This window comes from Schistocerca gregaria, chromosome 1 (genome assembly GCF_023897955.1).
Source record: "Schistocerca gregaria isolate iqSchGreg1 chromosome 1, iqSchGreg1.2, whole genome shotgun sequence".
NCBI classification, from domain to species: domain Eukaryota; kingdom Metazoa; phylum Arthropoda; class Insecta; order Orthoptera; family Acrididae; genus Schistocerca; species Schistocerca gregaria.
Window position 1 is genome coordinate 257,487,269 of NC_064920.1, and position 18,386 is coordinate 257,505,654.

General features: G+C 42.8%; 1 protein-coding gene across 7 annotated transcripts in view; it reads right to left on the reverse strand.

The window, feature by feature from the left end:
* The window catches only part of LOC126339323 (uncharacterized), a 32,380-nt gene extending 17,751 nt beyond the window's left edge, over positions 1-14,629 (reverse strand). Inside the window, exons 1-2 of one of the 7 annotated variants that reach the window (XM_050001623.1) lie at positions 14,065-14,629; positions 1,930-2,125 (exon numbers count right to left, since the gene is read on the reverse strand). In XM_050001623.1, the coding sequence (XP_049857580.1) occupies positions 1,930-1,932 (3 nt within the window). In that variant the 5' untranslated portion in view covers positions 1,933-2,125; positions 14,065-14,629. Of the gene's footprint in view, positions 1-1,929; positions 2,126-10,894; positions 11,609-11,657; positions 13,891-13,937; positions 14,043-14,064 lie in introns of those variants that run through there. The other 6 variants (XM_050001620.1, XM_050001621.1, XM_050001627.1 and 3 more) reach the window with 6 other exon arrangements.
* Positions 14,630-18,386: the final 3,757 nt, after the last annotated feature.

Below are 18,386 nucleotides of genomic sequence, written 5' to 3' on the forward strand. Positions count from 1 at the left end.
TCAAACCTGGGATCCCGTGATCCAGAGGCAGCAGCACTAGCCACTAGACCATGAGCTGCAGACTGCTATGCGTTGTGCTGTGAGTGTTCTGCTTGGGGGACAGCATCTCTTTTCCACCGCAGCCATGGTGGCAGTGTGTGATTCTGCTATGTGCAGGACTCAACCACCTGCCCTTGGAAAGCAGCTGGCACTGTGGTGCCAGGTCCCACAAGGAGCTCAGTGTAGGTACGGCAGATACAGGTGGCACGGCTGTGACTCCAAGTCCCTTGAAGGACTTCATGCTAGTGGCAGGTGCAGCCTGGTTTCGAATCCATGGCTGCCTCTGGCAGTGCCCAGTCATCTTGCTCTGGCATAACTCTGGTGTTGTGGTAGTACTTCTGGCTTCCCACAATGAAAAGTGTCCTCTGCCTCAAAATCTAGGTTTATCTACAAGCCTCCAGTTCCCATTTATTTCGCTAACACCCGGCACTTACTTACATTGGCATAACAAGAAACTCACACTGGTGTGGTGCTAACGCCTCACTTACTAGACAGTTACCACTGTACAGCACCATTTACTGCTGAACTCTGCTATCCTCGCTGCGCAATGCACTGGTGTATTGTTACTGTGACCCACTTGTTACCACAGTGGTGGGTATCGACCCATGGACTGTCAAAGCAACACTCAACAGCAGTTCCATGCTACTTATCCTTACTTTTGTTAAAGACTAATAATGTTCTGTCCGAAGACTGGGTCACAACATAACATACAAGAAGGTGTCATTGTTAGAGTGACTGTAGTATACAAGATGACTTAGATCGAATTTTTAGTTTTTGTGATGGATAGCAGCTTGCTCAAAATTTAGACTATAAGTTAATGTGGGTGAATAGCAAAAACAATCCCACTATAATTGAATACAGCATCAGAAGGTTGTTGCTAGATACTGTCACACTGATTAAATATCTACACGTAACATTGCAAAGCAATACAAAATGGAATGAACACATCAGGTTGCTTGTAAGGAAGGCGAATGTTTGGCTTTGTTTTATTGGGAGAATTTTGGGAAAGTGGCTCATCCATAGAGAAGGCGGCGTGTGGAGTGCTAGTGTGACCCATTCTTGAGTACTGTTAAGAGTATTTGGGATCCAAATCAGATTGGATTGAAGGAAAACATCAAAGCAATTCAGAGGTTCAGAGGCATGCTGCCAGATCTGTCCTGTAGATTCAGTCAGCATGAAAATGTTAGGGAGATGCTTTGTACAACTCAAATGGGAATCTCTGGAGTGAAGAAGACACTTTTTGGAAGGCACAATTACAGAAATTTAGAGAGCCAGCATTTGAGGTGCACTGCAGAACGATTCTACCATAGTCAACATACATTTCATATAAGGACCATGAAGGTAAGATAAGAGAAATTAGGGTTCGTAAAGATGTTTTCACACACTCATTTTTCCATCAGTCTACTTGCGAGTGGAACAGGATGGTACATGGTACCCTCCGCCATGCACTGTACAGTGACTTTCAGAGTAAGTATGTAGATGTACAGTTATGATGTATGTAGTGAAAGCACAAGAAGTTAGGAACTGGTACACGACAGAAAAGTATTTCACTGTTGAAATTATAAACAACAGAAGAACTTATAGAATTTGGTAACCACAGTCGGACAACAGTACTAGGCTGGGTTAAAATCTGTAGAAGTATAACCAATAATGAGATGGCTGATGGCTGACAGCTGGCAAAGGAGGAAATTTCTAATGTGTAGCAATGTTACAAAAGTCTTTTACCTTCTAACATTTAGAATTTCTAACAGGTTATATCTTTATGCTAAGCTTCCAAACAAATAATTTTATAGCTGCCTGGCACAGAGAATCATGACCAAGTGGCAAGCAGAATGGGACAAATCACAAGTCATTCGAAGAAGGCATTACATAGAAGTAGAACTTACTTACCATCTCAACCAAGACCCGGTTTAGTGATCACAATTTATGACGAACGTCACCACAATTTGCATGAGAAGAACTATGGTATGGATGTTTTATGTCCCACCTGTATCAAATCAACATCAATGCAGTGCCATTTTGTGATAGTTACAATGAGTTTGTCAGAGATCTAAACCATCTGTTGTTTTCTTGCAGAAAGGAGAAGCTGAAAGGGAGAAAAACAGTATTTCAGTTTATCCCATGTCCATTTCCCATGGAATATTATTTCAATATGCAATGAGAACAGTGCGCAAATTCTTACAGCAGCCACTGGATTCATTTTAAAAAGCAGCTTTACTGTTTGAATTTGAGAGTAATTTAATTTATAGCTATAACACCACAGAAGCTGATAGTCTACACTATTTTAATGAGTGTTTCATGTGACCTGGGATTAAACACGCATTCATGCTTGTTTAGCATTCTAGGTGGTTCACTGAAAGATATCTGTTCTGAAGTCTTGATCTTAAAACTTTAATGTCTGTCTCTAACTTATGAAAAATACAATAAAGAAACATGAGAACTGTATGGTCAATAAAATAAACCCCTCTTATTCTGCCATGGTGTCATGCCAAAGTATTGACTGATATTAGTGACTTTACCAATTTATTGCAAATAAAGTATTCAAACAAAACAATGTTTCTTACTTCACACACTATTAGTCCCTCCTTGGTCCTATAACTGGGTAAATGAGTGTTCCTGCAAAGACTTCAGCTTATTCATAGATGATTATCTCATGCTCAGAAATCAATTTCCAATATGCACTGGCACACAGGTCTTAGTTCCTCGCATGAATTCTAAAGCTGCCCCCTGCCATGGTCATTGTAATATACGAGTGACAACTCAATGAACTGTCTTATTTGCTCAACAAAAAAGCTGTAATTTCATACATGAAATAGTGATTTCTGAAGCAGTTCATAATAGTTGTAGCTGTAATACTTTATGGTAGACTTTCTTGGATCTGAATTTACTATTATCTTTACCTGTACCTACAGTAGTGATTACTGTGTATTAGGTCTACCGTCTTTAGCACAAAAAGGGGTGCATTATGCTACAACTAACATTTTTGATCACCTTCACAGTGATATAAAATGTCTGAAAGACAGCAAAGTAAAATCTGAAAAAGTTTCTCCCCAACGATCCTATTCTGTAGAAGAATTTCTATTATTGTAATATCTAAAAGACGGTGGGCAGGAATCTTAACTCACATCTGTATATTTAACACAATAACTTTTTAAATGTCAGCATGCAGCCATATTTGCAAATTAATTATTATTATTTATCATGCAAAATGATCCATAGAATATGAAAGTAGCTAACTAACTGCAAAAATCTGATTTATTTTACTGGCTTTTGGAGTTGGTAAGCAATGAATTACTGAGTGTGAGTTGTTCATTTACGGGGTTAGTGGAAAAGGTATTCTTGAGAACGTCACTCTGAGATACAGAGCTGCACATGCAACTAGTCAAACTGATCTCAGGGGTCTGGATCTTCAATAGTTATCTCTCCAAAGCCGGGCAGAAGGAGTTGAAGGTTTCACTGTCTCATATGACTCTTTGCATCAACTTATTCAATTATTGAATTTTTCTTTGACCAATAGACACCACTGCTGCTCCAGAAATGATGTAGACTGTAAAATTTACACAAGCTAGTGGATATGAGCACAATTCTCTTTGTTTGTGACTGGGCAATTATAATGTGGTTTCTTCTACACATCAAGGTGGTACAGTCATTGATTTGGACATCGTACAATACACATTATCAGATCAAAAGTATATGGATGCCACTACATAATGTGGAATTAACCATTAGATTTCACGAGAAATAGACTCATCAATATAAAAGGAGGTAGGGAGTATCACGATGACAGTAAAAAAATAGTAACAGCAGAATGGGTTTGTCAGGAGAGTCCAGCAACTTCAAATGTAGCCTAGTCATTGTATGTCATCTCAATAACAAGTCATTCAGGATCATAAAGAAACCCTTCTGAAGCTACCCAGATCAACTGTTAGTGATGTGATTGTGAAGTGAAAATGCGAAGGAACAAACACAGTTAAATCAAGACCAGGCAGACCTCATGTACTGATGAACAGAGGCCCTGAGCCTTGCAGAGGGTGGCTATAAAAAATTGTATGAAGCTAGCAGAAGGAATCAGTCATGAGCTTCACATTGCTACCAACAGTTCAGGTAGTGTACTGACTGTGTGCAGGAAGTTAAATATATTAGAGTACAATGTTTGAGCTGCTCCTCATAAGCCACGCAATTCCGTAGTCAATACTACGCAACGCTTGAGGTGGTGTATAGTTAGACGGCACTGGGCAACAGATGACTGGAAACGAGTCATTTGCAGTTATGAATCATACTATACCCTGGGACAATTTGACAGAAGGGTTGGGCTTGACAAATGATGGGAGAGCATTACTGACCATCATGTGTAGTGCCAACAGAGAAATATGGAGATGATGATGTTATGGTATGAAGGTGATGTTATGGTATGAGGGTGCTTTTGTGATTTGGGTGTGGTCCCCTTACAGGAGTTACGAAAATGCTAAAGGATGCGAAAGCTTTTACAGCACTGTGTGCTGTGTACAGTACAGGAGTAGTTCGAAAACAATGATTGTTCATATCAGCATAACAATGCACTGTCAAAGTGAGATCTATCAAGCAATGGTTTGTGGACAATAACATTCCTGAAATGGACTGCCCAGAGTTCTAACCTGAACCCAATGGAACACCTTCAGGATGATTGAGATTGTTGACTTCACTCTACACCCCACTGTCTGACATCACTTTAGCGGGGGCATGCTGGGCCCATTTCATAGTCACCACCATATTAACAAGGACTGGTGGTTTCCCCACATCTGACAAGGTGAATTCCAGGCTAGCACCCACATCCTGGCTCAGTTATACAATTCGTAAACATTTAAAAATATTCACACAGTATCACATGGAATAACACTCGACACAGACAGTTGAGGAACCAAATTTTTTACTGAGAGGGAAGGTGTGGTGACAGGAAAGACATGCGGCCACCAAGCCCATAGAGAGATGGGATAAGGTCAGAAAAAAATAAGAAAAGACTTGTACACTATGCAAGAGAAAGGGGAGAAAGCACACAGTGTGCCAGAGGATTCTTGCTTAGAATGTGTCATTTTCCATTCTGCATGGATTTGTAAACCTACCAGTTCTCTGTATTTACCCAACACTGTTTTGCAAGAATAATATCACATTCTTTTCGACAATACCCATTTAAGTTTCCCAATAATTTAAATTACACTTCTGTGTGAACCATAAAAATCTGTAAGATCCTAGTAGCACAAAGGTACATGAATTCCTTTGATGTGTTCTATAATACTAAATGTTATGATAGGTTCCGATGTGTCTTGATCCTTACCAGGTGCATTGCAGTTTCCCACAAATATCTCAAGTTCTCCATTTGCTTCCCCTACTGCCAATTTAACATGGCCATCCCACTTCATATTTCTTCATAATATTACATTTGTTTTTAAATAATGAGATAATATATAAACATTTATCACAAATGATGTAATTTAACACCAATTTGCTGGGCACTGTACACGTCTCCTTATTTAAAAAGGGCTATCATTCGGTAGCAAGGTGAAAACTGTCCATGTCATTCTGGTTGGTTGGTTGGTTAGTTTAAAGCGGGGGGTGGGGGAAGGGACCAAACTGCTTAGTCATCGGTCCATTACTCCAGTTAAAACAACCATACAGAGGAAAGAAGAAAACAAACGAGTCATAGAGCACAATACTGAAAGGAAGGAAACACAACAAGAACGACAGAAAGGCAAGAAACACTACAAAGAACAAAAGAGGACAAGAAAACCACAGACATATGCAAGAAAGAGGTAGAAGATATTAAAACAAGAAAGCAGATTACCAAGGCTGGCTGACCATGAGAATAAAAAGGAGAAGCCAGCCTCTCTGCAAAACATTAAAACCCCCACCCTAAAAGCACTAGGGTGCACGATAGGACGAAGGACATGCGCTAAAACTTAGATCAAATAATAAAACCCACCCTCATGGATAAAATGTAAAACTAAACCTGCTGTTGAGGCATTGTTGCCCAAGACTGAAGGTAGGGTGCTATGAAAGTTAAAAGTCCATCGCAGAGCGGCTAAAGTGGGCAGTCCAGCAAGAGGTGGAAGACCGGTGAGCCACAGCGACACTGAGGTGGGTCCTTGCAGCAGAGGAGGTAACCATGTGGTACCCACAGATGGCCAATGCGGAACTGACAAAGGACAACTGATTCCCTGCGAGAAGCCCGCAGGGAAGACTTCCACACGTTCACAGACTCCTTAATAACACGCAGTTTGTTGTGCATACTGTTATGCCATTCCATCTCCCAAAGCCGAAAAACCTTGAGGTGCAAGACAGAATGCAGGTCAGTTTCAGAGATGCGAAGCAGTTTCTGCATAGCCTGTTTGCCCAGGCTGTCAACAAGTTTGTTGCCTGGAATTCCGATGTGTCCTGGGGTTCACACAAACACCACTGGACTGTTCCAGGGCATATAGGAACTCCTGGATGCCCACTGCCAAAGGATGGTGAGGGTAGCACTGGTTGATAGCTTGTAAGCTGCTCAGGGAGTCAGAACAGAGAAGAAATGACTCACCAAAACAGGAATAGATGTACTGAAGTGCAATAGATACAGCAACAAGCTCTGCACTGAATACACTGCAGCCAGTGGGCAAGGAATGGTGTTCAGTATGGCCTCTGTGGACATAGGCAAAGCCAACATTACCAACAGCCATCGATCCATCAGTGTAAACAACTTCAGACTCTCCGTACACGTCAAGAATCGAGAGAAAGTGACAGCGGAGAGCGGCGCAGTTAACGGAGTCCTTAGGGCCATGCAAAAAGTCCAGGCGAAGCTTCAGCCGAGGTGTACACCATGGAGGTGTATGTGAATGGACCTCACATAGAGGTGGTAAAGGGAAGGACTCCAGTTCAGACACAAGGGATTGCATGCAAACCGCAATCTCTAGCCCTGACCTGGGCCGCCAATGCGGGAGATGAACTGCCGCAGGTGGACAAAGGAGACGGTAATTCAGATGCTCAGGAGAACTACGAATGTGTGAAACATAACTGGCGAGCAGTTGTGCAAGTAGGATCCGCAATGGAGGGACTGCGGCCTCCACCAAGGACACTAGTCACCAGACTCTTTCTACAAGCTCCCATCGCTAGGCAAATGCCACAGTGGTGCACTGGGTCAAGTAAATGCAATGCTGAGGGCACCGCCGAACTGTAAACCAGACTCCCACAGTCAAGGTGGCACTGAAAAAGGGCTCTGTAGAGCTGCAGCACTGTAGAGCGATCTGCAACCCAGTTGGTGTTGACCAGGCAGCGGAGGGCATTGGGGTGCTGCCAGCACTTCCGCTTAAGCTGACAAAGATGAGGTAGTCCAGTCAAACGGGCTTCAAAAACCAATCCTAAGAATCGATATGTTCCACTACAGTGAGTGGATTGTCATTAAGGTATCAGTAAAGTTCTGGATGAACAGTGTGACGCCGACAGAAGTGCATGACACAACTTTGTGGCTGAAAACTGGAAGCCATGGCCTAGAGCCCATGACTGCACCTTGTGAGTGGCTCCCTATAGGCGTTGCTCAGCAACACCAGTACTGGAGGAGCAGAATGAAATGCAGAAGTCATCCGCATAAAGAGAATGAAAGACCGACAGTCCTACAGCTGCCACTAAAAATAGAAATACACTGAATATGGAGCCCTGTGAACACCTTTCTCCTGAATACGGGAGGGGGGCAACTATGGGACACACCAACTTGCACTAGGAAAGTATGGAGTGACAGGAAGTTTTGGATAAAAATCAGCACACCCCAGAGACCCCACTCATACAATGTGGCAAGGATATGATGTCGCCATGTCATGTCGTATGCTTTAATTAAGTCAAAAAAGACGGCAACCATGTGTTGACATCTGGAAAAGACTGTTCGGATGGCAGACTCGAGGAACACAAGATTGTCAGTGGTACAGCCACCCTGGTGGAAGCCGCCCTGACATGCAGCTGGTTGGCCACATAACTCCAGGACCTAATCCAATCGCTGACACACCATACGTTCCAGCAGCTTACAAAGAATGTTGGTGATGCTGATGGGCCAATAGCTTATCCAGATCAAGCAGGTTTTTACCAGGTTTGAAGACCAAAATGATGGTGCTCTCACACCATTGCAATGGAAAGACGCCATCGCACCAGATCCGGTTGAAGATGACGAGGAGATATTGTTTGTAGGCCGACGAAAGATGTTTATTCATCTGACTGTGGATCTGATCCGGCCCAGGAGCTGTGTCGGGACAATGTGCAAGGACGCTGAGGAGCTCTCACTCTGTAAATGGGGCATTATAGGGTTCACTGTGGAGTGTAGTGAACAGAAGGATTTTCCTTTCCATCCACCATTCGAGGGTGCGAAAGGCTGGGGGTAGTACTCCGATGCAGAGGTTCAAGCATAGTGCTCAGCAATCATGTTTGCATCGGTATACAACACGCCATTGATGTGAATGCCAGTGACAGCTGTTGGGGTCTGGTATCCAAAAGGCGTCTGATATTCATCCAGACTTGGGAAGGTGACATATGGCACCCAGTGGTTGACATGTAACTCTCCCAACAGTCCTGTTTCCCTTGCTTTATAAGCTGGCAAACAGGGGCACAGAGCCACTTAAAATTTATTAGGTGCTCTAGGGAAGGGTGCCGCTTATGTCGCTGTAGAGCTCGCCAACGGTCTTTAATTGCCTCAGCGACTTCTGGCGACCAACGTGGGACTGTCTTTCGGCACGGGTACCCTAAAGAACAAGGGATCACATTTTCTGCCACAGAAACAATCATTGTACTGACGTGCTTAACCATAAATCAATGGCACCATGTGAGGGAGATTCAACAATGACAGCAGAGGTGAAGGCTACCCAGTCTCCCTTGTTTTAAGTCCAACTGGGTAGGCGTCTGTGGGCATGATGCTGGAGGAGTGACAGGAAGATGGGGAAGTAGTCATTACCACACAGATCATCAGGAGCTCTGAAGTTGATAGATGGGAGAAGGCCAGGACTGCAGACTGAGAGATCAATGACCAAATGAGTGCCATGTGCCACCCAAAATGTGTGGGGACATCTTTATTTAACAGGCAGAGGCCGAGGTGGGACAATAAATTTTCAGCATCTCTATCTCAGCCAGTAAGCACAGTGCCACCTCACAAGGGGTTATGGACATTAAAATCTCACAAAAGTAAGCAAGTTTTAGGGAGTTGATCAATCAGTGCAGCCAATTGGCGGGTGTCATCTTTCCCACTAGTAGAAACCTGGGAAGGGAGTAACCCAAGGCACTCCATCTTGCGAGAGGAGCTGAAGAAGACTGACGCTTCTATGGCTGGAAAATGGGGAATGATGTCTCCGATGGTTGGGGGGCAGTGCTCCCAAGGTAGGTGGTGCAGGAGCAACAGGGAGGGAAGTGCCCCCCACCATCAAGAGGGCTGGTGTAGTCTTCCATCTCTGAGAGAGGACTGGAGTTGGCGGAACTGATGGAGCTAGAACTGTTGTACTGGCAGCGTAACACGATGTCATATGTACAGGATGAAGGTGTTCAAATGTTCTCTTAGCCTCATTATATGTCAGCTAGTCAAGGGACTCCATGATTTTCCTCTCTTTCTGGAGAAGTCTACAGTCTGGCAAGCAAGGCGAATGGTGCTTTCCACAGTTGACACAGATGGGAGGAGGGGCACATGAAGTATTGGGTTGTGAAGGACATCCACAATCCCGACAGTTGACATTGGAAATACAGCAGGAAGACATATGGCCGAAGCACCACATCGGTGGAGGGATGTATGGCTACATGTCACAGTGGTAGACCATCTCACCTTGACCTTCTCGGGTAATGCGTCACCTTCTAAGGATAAGATGAAGGCACGGGTGGCAACCTGATTAACCCTCAGATTCCGGGGGAGGAGCGGGACGAAATGAACACCTCACTGCTCTAAATTGGTGCGCAGCTCATCATCAGACTGCAAAAGAAGGTACCTGCGAAATATGGTACCCTGGACCATATTTAAGCTCTTACGGAGCGTGATGGAAACAGAAACATCCCCATGGACACCACCCAGCCACAGCAGAGGGCACCTGGCAGAATGATGATTCCCAGGAGTCCCGATTCCCCAGGGGCACAGGCATCTACTCCTTGGCATATGTGGGGAGTTAAAGGTGCAGGCATCAGCAGAGTGATCCCTGCGTGGTCAGGGGACTACAACCAACAGGGTACATGGCGGCCCCACCACAACGGACTGGCTACTGTGCTGGATATCAGGTGCAAATGAGCTAAAAAGTCCATTTTCATCGTCAGTGCACAAAGCGATACTGCACAGTGGATGGAGGAAAACGCACCCAGGAGAACAGCCTCGCCCAACAGCTTGAGAATGAGTGGAAGTGCAGATCCACGTCGATGAAGGATGTGTGAGGTCTGAACGCATGATGGACATGATGCATCATGTGAGGTACCCTTCCCCAATTGGCTCGCTCTTCGGTAAAATTTAAAAAGATGGATGTCAAACCCTACAGGGGACCATCACATAAAGCCCGAAACGTGAGAGACTCGTTTTAGTCGCTTCTTGCTACGGGCAGGAACACTTCGGGCCTATTCTAACCCCATGACCTGCAGGGGGGGCATGCCATTCTGCATAACATTAACATAACACAGTGATAATACTATTCTACAGATAGTGTAATCACCAAGGGTACTGCCGAGCCTATCTGATAAATTCTTTAAGTATACTTAGAACATTAACTGTACAGTTATACTTTTAACTTTGATGGCAGTCAAACAGCAATACGGTGACAGGATTCTCTTGTGTAAATGTCTGTTTACCACTAGACATTAAAAATTTCATTCTCCATATTGTCCTCTGTCTTGACAGCAAACTGACCTGTAAGCACTAGATGGAAGGTTTTGATCACTTCCTTCACGTACAACCAGAATTCCGTAAGATTTCCTGATAGAAGGCTTCATACACAGCACCTCTTAGAAAATGCTCAAGGGTCACGACTCTTTTGCTGTGAGAGTTCTCTACTTTCACATTCTCTGGAAGAAGATATTAAACGAACATGTTTTCTGATACCGTTTATTATCCTACTTGGCACACATTGACCTAAAGTGTGATTAACAACATGTTTGAACTTTGACTATATTTTTTCTATTGTTATCAGAGCCAAATTAAAAGTTCACAATTCATGTCTTAAATACAATGTTGGTGACTGGATAAAATCCTCTTAGTTTCAAGCCACATCATTTGAGTTAAAAATCATGAGCTTTCAACAGCTGTCACTGTCATCATCTTCACAAGTTAAAACTACTGACAACTGCAAATGACAAGGCTGACATTCCTACCACATTAAGTGTGTGGTAATACCACAGATGTGCTTGAAAATGACACGAACATCGAAATTAGCTGATCTCACCATTCAAATAAAGATCACTTACATTATAGCCTACTATGGACCCTGTTCCTTTTAATAAATATTTAGAGGCTCTGGATCCACAGAGAAACAAAATTTTAAAGAGAAGTTTGACACATGCCAAAAACTCCCCAACTTGTCAAATTAAAAGTAGAATGACGAAACACAAATTTTTAGGAGTGTGTACAAAAATTATTAAGAACATAATTGTTTATGTTTACCGAATTCACATACAGAAATAATAACAAATGGTCATCCCACGGAGAAGTCTATGACCACCTTTCATTTATGGTTGACACACTTGTCTATGACGACACTGTTAACTTCTCTAATTCCATTGTGGTTATTACACAAGATGCATGTTGAAGGAAGTACGATAGTTCTTGAATCATTTTGGAATGTTCCTTTCCAGAATTTTGTGAGTAAGTCTCTTTGTAACACGAGAAACTTCTTGTGGCATCTCCATTGCAACTGTGAACACACACACACACACACACACACACACACACACACACACACACACACACAAAGAAACAAAAACCAATCTAACAGAATCATGACAAAGTGTATAGACCCTCTTCTCACCCCCCCCCCCCCCCCCACAAACAAACAAACAAACAAAGAAACAAAAACCAATCTAACAGAATCATGACAAAGCGTACAGACCCTCTTCTCAACCCCCCCCCCCCCCCACACCCCTCCTCCACAATCTTTCCTACCTCATCATAATTTCAGGTGGTATTTTACCATGAATTTCTTGCAGAATAGGGATTCTTGCCACTAAAAGTATAGGACAGTATGTGTTGGAAATCTGCTACTTTCCACATTCCAAAACCAACTGCTCAGTTTTAGCAGTCCATCTACATCATGTTCATGAACAAGATGAACATTGTACCCCATAATCCCTATGGACACAATGACAAATGCTCTACACACAGGCTAAGCACAATACCAGAAGCAACACTGAACTGGTATCATTCCACTGTAATTCTATACAAGTGCTTTGTACTGTAAACAATTAAATCTTCAGTACCATACCTCACTGTAATAGAGACCTACCTCATTAACACCTTTTAGAAAATCAAAGAATTTTGGTTACCTCCGAGATCTTATGAAGCTGGTGAATTTTTAAATAAAGCTAAGGAAATGGTGTGATTGTAAATTATTACGCTACTTGTAGAATTAGGATCCAATATGTCAGTGAACAAAAACAAAGTGCCTAGTTTATTATTAAACGCCGAGAACTTTTATTGTGTCGATCTTTTTATTGTGCCTATCGCGACTCAGCATCTCCAATATATGGTGAGTAGCAACTTTCCTCCTTTCATAATGTCAGTTTATTATTATACAGTAAATATTTGTATCAGCGATATACTGTAATTGTATTGACACTTGCAACCTTATATGACCTATGCAGTCTCTACTACAATATAAATCTAAGTCTTCTAATACAGTGTGTAACATGTGTGCTCATTTTCCTTGCTTTCCAATTTCTTGTCCTGAGAGAATTCGAAAATTGTTTCAAATAAATTCTGTTTACAAATTAGTTCCTATTTTAGTGATAGATGTTGGATGATCTTCATCTACAGCAAATACTGTTGAAATTTTTATTCTCTATTCGCCTTTAGTGGATTTGTCAAACATCTGGATGAATAACACAGAAAAGTAATGTTATCATCATATGAAAAAAATTCACTCCTTTTGTAAGTTTCAAAGCAGAAACTTCGAAAACTGTAAAAAGGTTAAAAATGTTTGCAACCACAGACGAATAAAAATTCATGACACTGAAGCAGTCACCACCTGGGGTACATAATACTTTGTATCAACCAGGTAAGACTAATAAAAATTCATTACACAGAACCAATCACTAGCTGGGGTCCATAACAGGCCCACTTTGTATCAAACAGATAATTTTCTTTCCATAACCAACTGATTAAATCTGCGAAGTCTTCCCTTAAATCTCGTAACTTCCTTGTAAGCAATATATTTAATGCAATTTGAATTTTGTAAATTTTTGTAAACTAAACTTCGGATGTTCGCGTACTCATATCATTTGTTTCTACTGGGATATACTATAAGTAAATATTACATTATTCAATACTACATTAGCTTACGGTACCGAGTACAATTAGCAAGAGCAGGGAAAGATTTAAGAAGCTAAGAACCAGTACATAAACGGGGCAAGTATCAAATGAAAATACTGAACCTAGCGACAGAATCAATCTGCTTCAGCAATGATTTCACCAAAATGGTGGGCAAAAGTCATACATCTACACCCAACTGATGACAATACTACCCATAACAAGAATTATGAAATGGTAACGGAAGTCACATAAAACACTTAAAATAAAAGGTATCAGGATTGGCTTTTTTACGACGTAGAAGAGCCTGAAGAACAGAGTAACTGTTTTACTCTTGCTGGGTCCATACTATCGGAAAAATTTCGTCTGGACACACTATTTGTTTTGTCGTTGATTTTTAACTACTGTATGGTCAACCTGACACCACGTTTACCTGACTCTATATAGATGTACAGTTTCATTTCTTCACGTAAAATACGAATGAAGAAGAGGCAAATTAGATGACATACTGTTGAATACTTCAAATGTCATTATCGGAAACCGTAAGAATATTACTGTACCTGCACCAAAAAAACAGCACTAACAGTCACATAACAGAAAGGCTCACAGACAACACCACTCCAAAGCGAACAGAATATTGGAATTTGCTCGGAGTCGCCACGTCATTATAGACTTACTCATAACTGTGAAACAATACTCTGAAAATGGAATCCGGTGATTCCCACGAGTCAACTTCTGACTTTCTTGTGGTTTAACCCGCAGTATCCTGCTACTGAAAGTAGTACACGAACCCAGGAAAAATGTCTTATTGTCTTTTGTTACATCGTCGAATGACCAATAATTTTATTATAGTCTACTCGAAACACTTCGAAATGGTACAGGAGTGTAAGGAAGGGCAGGTAGAGGGGAGAGGGGTTACAAACAAATATTGCACATTAAAAGAGTGTGAACACATCTTGCGTTTTTCAAGTTTTCATCTCACAGCACGAAATTAGTAATCTCCATATTTACAGGATCCAAAGAGTATCAGAGTTCCAAGATATCTCAAAACAGCACCTATGAAATACCCCAAGAATGAATTTACTTTTTTTCCCGATTCAGGCCCCTCCACACGCAACGATCTGTCTGCGCAAATATCTGCGTACATCACATCTGCGCAGACAGACCTTTGCGTATGGACAGAAGATTTGCACCAACATGATGTGTGTGCGAACCTGGAAGTTGGAGTTGGAGGTTTGAGTGAAACCTCTCAAATCTGTGAGTTCAAACCACATCTGCGCAGACAAGTTGGAGCGTGTGGACAGGAGATCGAGGCAAATCTGGCGCGAAACAGCTTTTTGATCAGTCTAGTGTTTGTATTTGTGCGCACAGGGCATTAAAAGGGTTGATACTCGTCAGTGTTCTCAAGAGTTTGTAAGTGAATTCATTGAAATTTATAGAAACCACCCATGTTTGTGGAAGATTAAAAGTAAAGAATATAGTGACCGAGACAAAAAGACAGCAGCATACAATGCTCTAATTGAAAAATTGCGGGCAGTTGACGCCTCGGCAAACAGAGAAACGGTAATAAAAAAATACAAAATTCGTTGCGAACTGGCGAAATTATTTGCAAATGGATGTCGAAACTTATAATTATCTCTTAAAGCTTGTAACCCCTCATATTATAAGAAAAATACTTGTATGAAAAGGCAACTTCTCGTCATGAACGGCTGACGGTAACATTAAGATTCCTAGAAATAGGAAGGAGCTACAAGGATTTGGAATTTTCAACTGCAATGTCGAAACAAGCGTTGAGTAAAATAATACCCAACACATGTGAAACTATTTACGCTGTTCTGAAGGATGAATTCATGAAGGCAAGTCAAGTAAATTAAGTCTGTCAGCGAACTATTTACGGAAAAGAGTTATACAAAGTTCAGAAATTTAGAAGATCTGGTGTAAGAGTAGATCAACTGTACCAGCCAACGTTATGGTATTTTGATCTGCTTGGCTTTCTTAGTGATCAAGAAATGCCCAGACCAAGCAGGAGTACAATTGAAGATGAAATTGGAGTGTCAATGTGCCAGGAAATGGAAAACGAGGTAATGTAAAAAAAAAAAAAGACAGGTTCGCTCTGCAACTCCGCAGTAAATTTACGTGTGAAAACTGCTTTCGCTTTAGCAGCCACTGTGTACACCATTTTGATCGCTTTCTCTGTTTCCTGTGGTTGGTTTGAATTTTTCTTGCAACACAAGTTGCGAACACAGACCACAACAGAACTTCCTCCATTTCTATATTTCAAAGTAACTGAATTAAATGTTTGACGTTTACGGGGAGCGTAGTCGCTTGCCACTGATATTTCTTTTCTACATCGACAGATGGCGGGCGAGTAGTAGATTGGGGTTTGTGTCGTGTGAACAGACCACATTTGCAGCGATTTTTTGCATGTACAGACATCTGCGCCGATGTCTGCGCAGACAGATCGTTGGGTGTGGACCGGGCTTACGGCTCGACAACACGCAATCATCTGTCTGTGTTAGACGTCGGCACACATCACATCACTTCTGCGCAGAAAGCACGTTGCGTGTGATCACTGTGATGTGAGGTACAGTGCATTTAGAATTACTTGACAGTTCGTAAATAGCACAATTGAGCGCGGAACAGAGTTGCCAAGTCCCAGACGGAACTCACGCTTAATCTAATGTTTCATTCAATTCGCTCACACACGCTGATTATTTGATCATTAAATGTGAAGCCAACTGTAATTCGTTGTGAAATAGTTTCACTATGTGATGGTTTCATTTTCATTTTGTAAGATGTTTATGTCGACAATAAAACGACAGTTTTCAAGAAACAATTTTCCGACGACGTTATCAAATTTTCGACATCCGAGAAAGTTTTTTGTTATTGAAGTTAGATGTACACATTACGCAAATGAAATGTCAAGAAAACATCACATTTTCATATGTTTCAAACCTTAGCTGTGTCGAAGGTCTCTAACGCAAGATTTTGGGCTGTAAATAATATGACGGGCAATCATCTGCTCACGTACAGTAGCGATAGGCAAGAGATCACTATATTTGTAAAGAGGTGATATATTCCTGGTATGCATCCTTATTTCCAACACAAGACAAAAATAAAATAATGTTTGTTCAGCATCTTAAATTGGGCAACATCTATTCTGAGAAACAAAAACAATACAAAAACCATCAATGTACAGCAGACATTATTTTGCTTACTGTAATATGTATGGACAGATTGAATTCTAGAAATGCACTTTATTTGGAATTAATAGACTCCTGGAAATTGAAATAAGAACACCGTGAATTCATTGTCTCAGGAAGGGGAAACTTTATTGACACATTCCTGGGGTCAGATACATCACATGATCACACTGACAGAACCACAGGCACATAGACACAGGCAACAGAGCATGCACAATGTCGACACTAGTACAGTGTATATCCACCTTTCGCAGCAATGCACGCTGCTATTCTCCCATGGAGACGATCGTAGAGATGCTGGATGTAGTCCTGTGGAACGGCTTGCCATGCCATTTCCACCTGGCGCCTCAGTTGGACCAGCGTTCGTGCTGGACGTGCAGACCGCGTGAGACGACGCTTCATCCAGTCCCAAACATGCTCAATGGGGGACAGATCCAGAGATCTTGCTGGCCAGGGTAGTTGACTTACACCTTCTAGAGCACGTTGCGTGGCACGGGATACATGCGGACGTGCATTGTCCTGTTGGAACAGCAAGTTCCCTTGCCGGTCTAGGAATGGTAGAACGATGGGTTCGATGATGGTTTGGATGTACCGTGCACTATTCAGTGTCCCCTCGACGATCACCAGAGGTGTACGGCCAGTGTAGGAGATCGCTCCCCACACCATGATGCCGGGTGTTGGCCCTGTGTGCCTCGGTCGTATGCAGTCCTGATTGTGGCGCTCACCTGCACGGCGCTAAATACGCATACGACCATCATTGGCACCAAGGCAGAAGCGACTCTCATCGCTGAAGACGACACGTCTCCATTCGTCCCTCCATTCACGCCTGTCGCGACACCACTGGAGGCGGGCTGCACGATGTTGGGGCGTGAGCGGAAGACGGCCTAACGGTGTGCGGGACCGTAGCCCAGCTTCATCGAGACGGTTGCGAATGGTCCTCGCCGATACCCCAGGAGCAACAGTGTCCCTAATTTGAAACTTCCTGACAGATTAAAACTGTGTGCCCGACCGAGACTCGAACTCGGGACCTTTGCCTTTCGCGGGCAAGTGCTCTACCAACTGAGCTACCGAAGCACGACTCACGCCCGGTACTCACAGCTTTACTTCTGCCAGTATCCGTCTCCTACCTTCCAAACTTTACAGAAGCTCTTCTGCGAAACTTGCAGAACTAGCACTCCTGAAAGAAAGGATATTGCGGAGACATGGCTTAGCCACAGCCTGGGGGATGTTTCCAGAATGAGAGCCATGTCTCCGCAATATCCTTTCTTTCAGGAGTGCTAGTTCTGCAAGTTTCGCAGAAGAGCTTCTGTAAAGTTTGGAAGGTAGGAGACGGATACTGGCAGAAGTAAAGCTGTGAGTACCGGGCGTGAGTCGTGCTTCGGTAGCTCAGTTGGTAGAGCACTTGCCCGCGAAAGGCAAAGGTCCCGAGTTCGAGTCTCGGTCGGGCACACAGATTTAATCTGTCAGGAAGTTTCATATCAGCGCACACTCCGCTGCAGAGTGAAAATCTCATTCTGGAAATGTCCCTAATTTGCTGGGAAGTGGCTGTGCGGTCCCCTACGGCACTGCGTAGGATCCTACGGTCTTGGCGTGCATGCGTGCGTCGCTGCGGTCCGGTCCCAGGTCGACGGGCACGTGCACCTTCCGCCGACCACTGGCGACAACATCGATGTACTGTG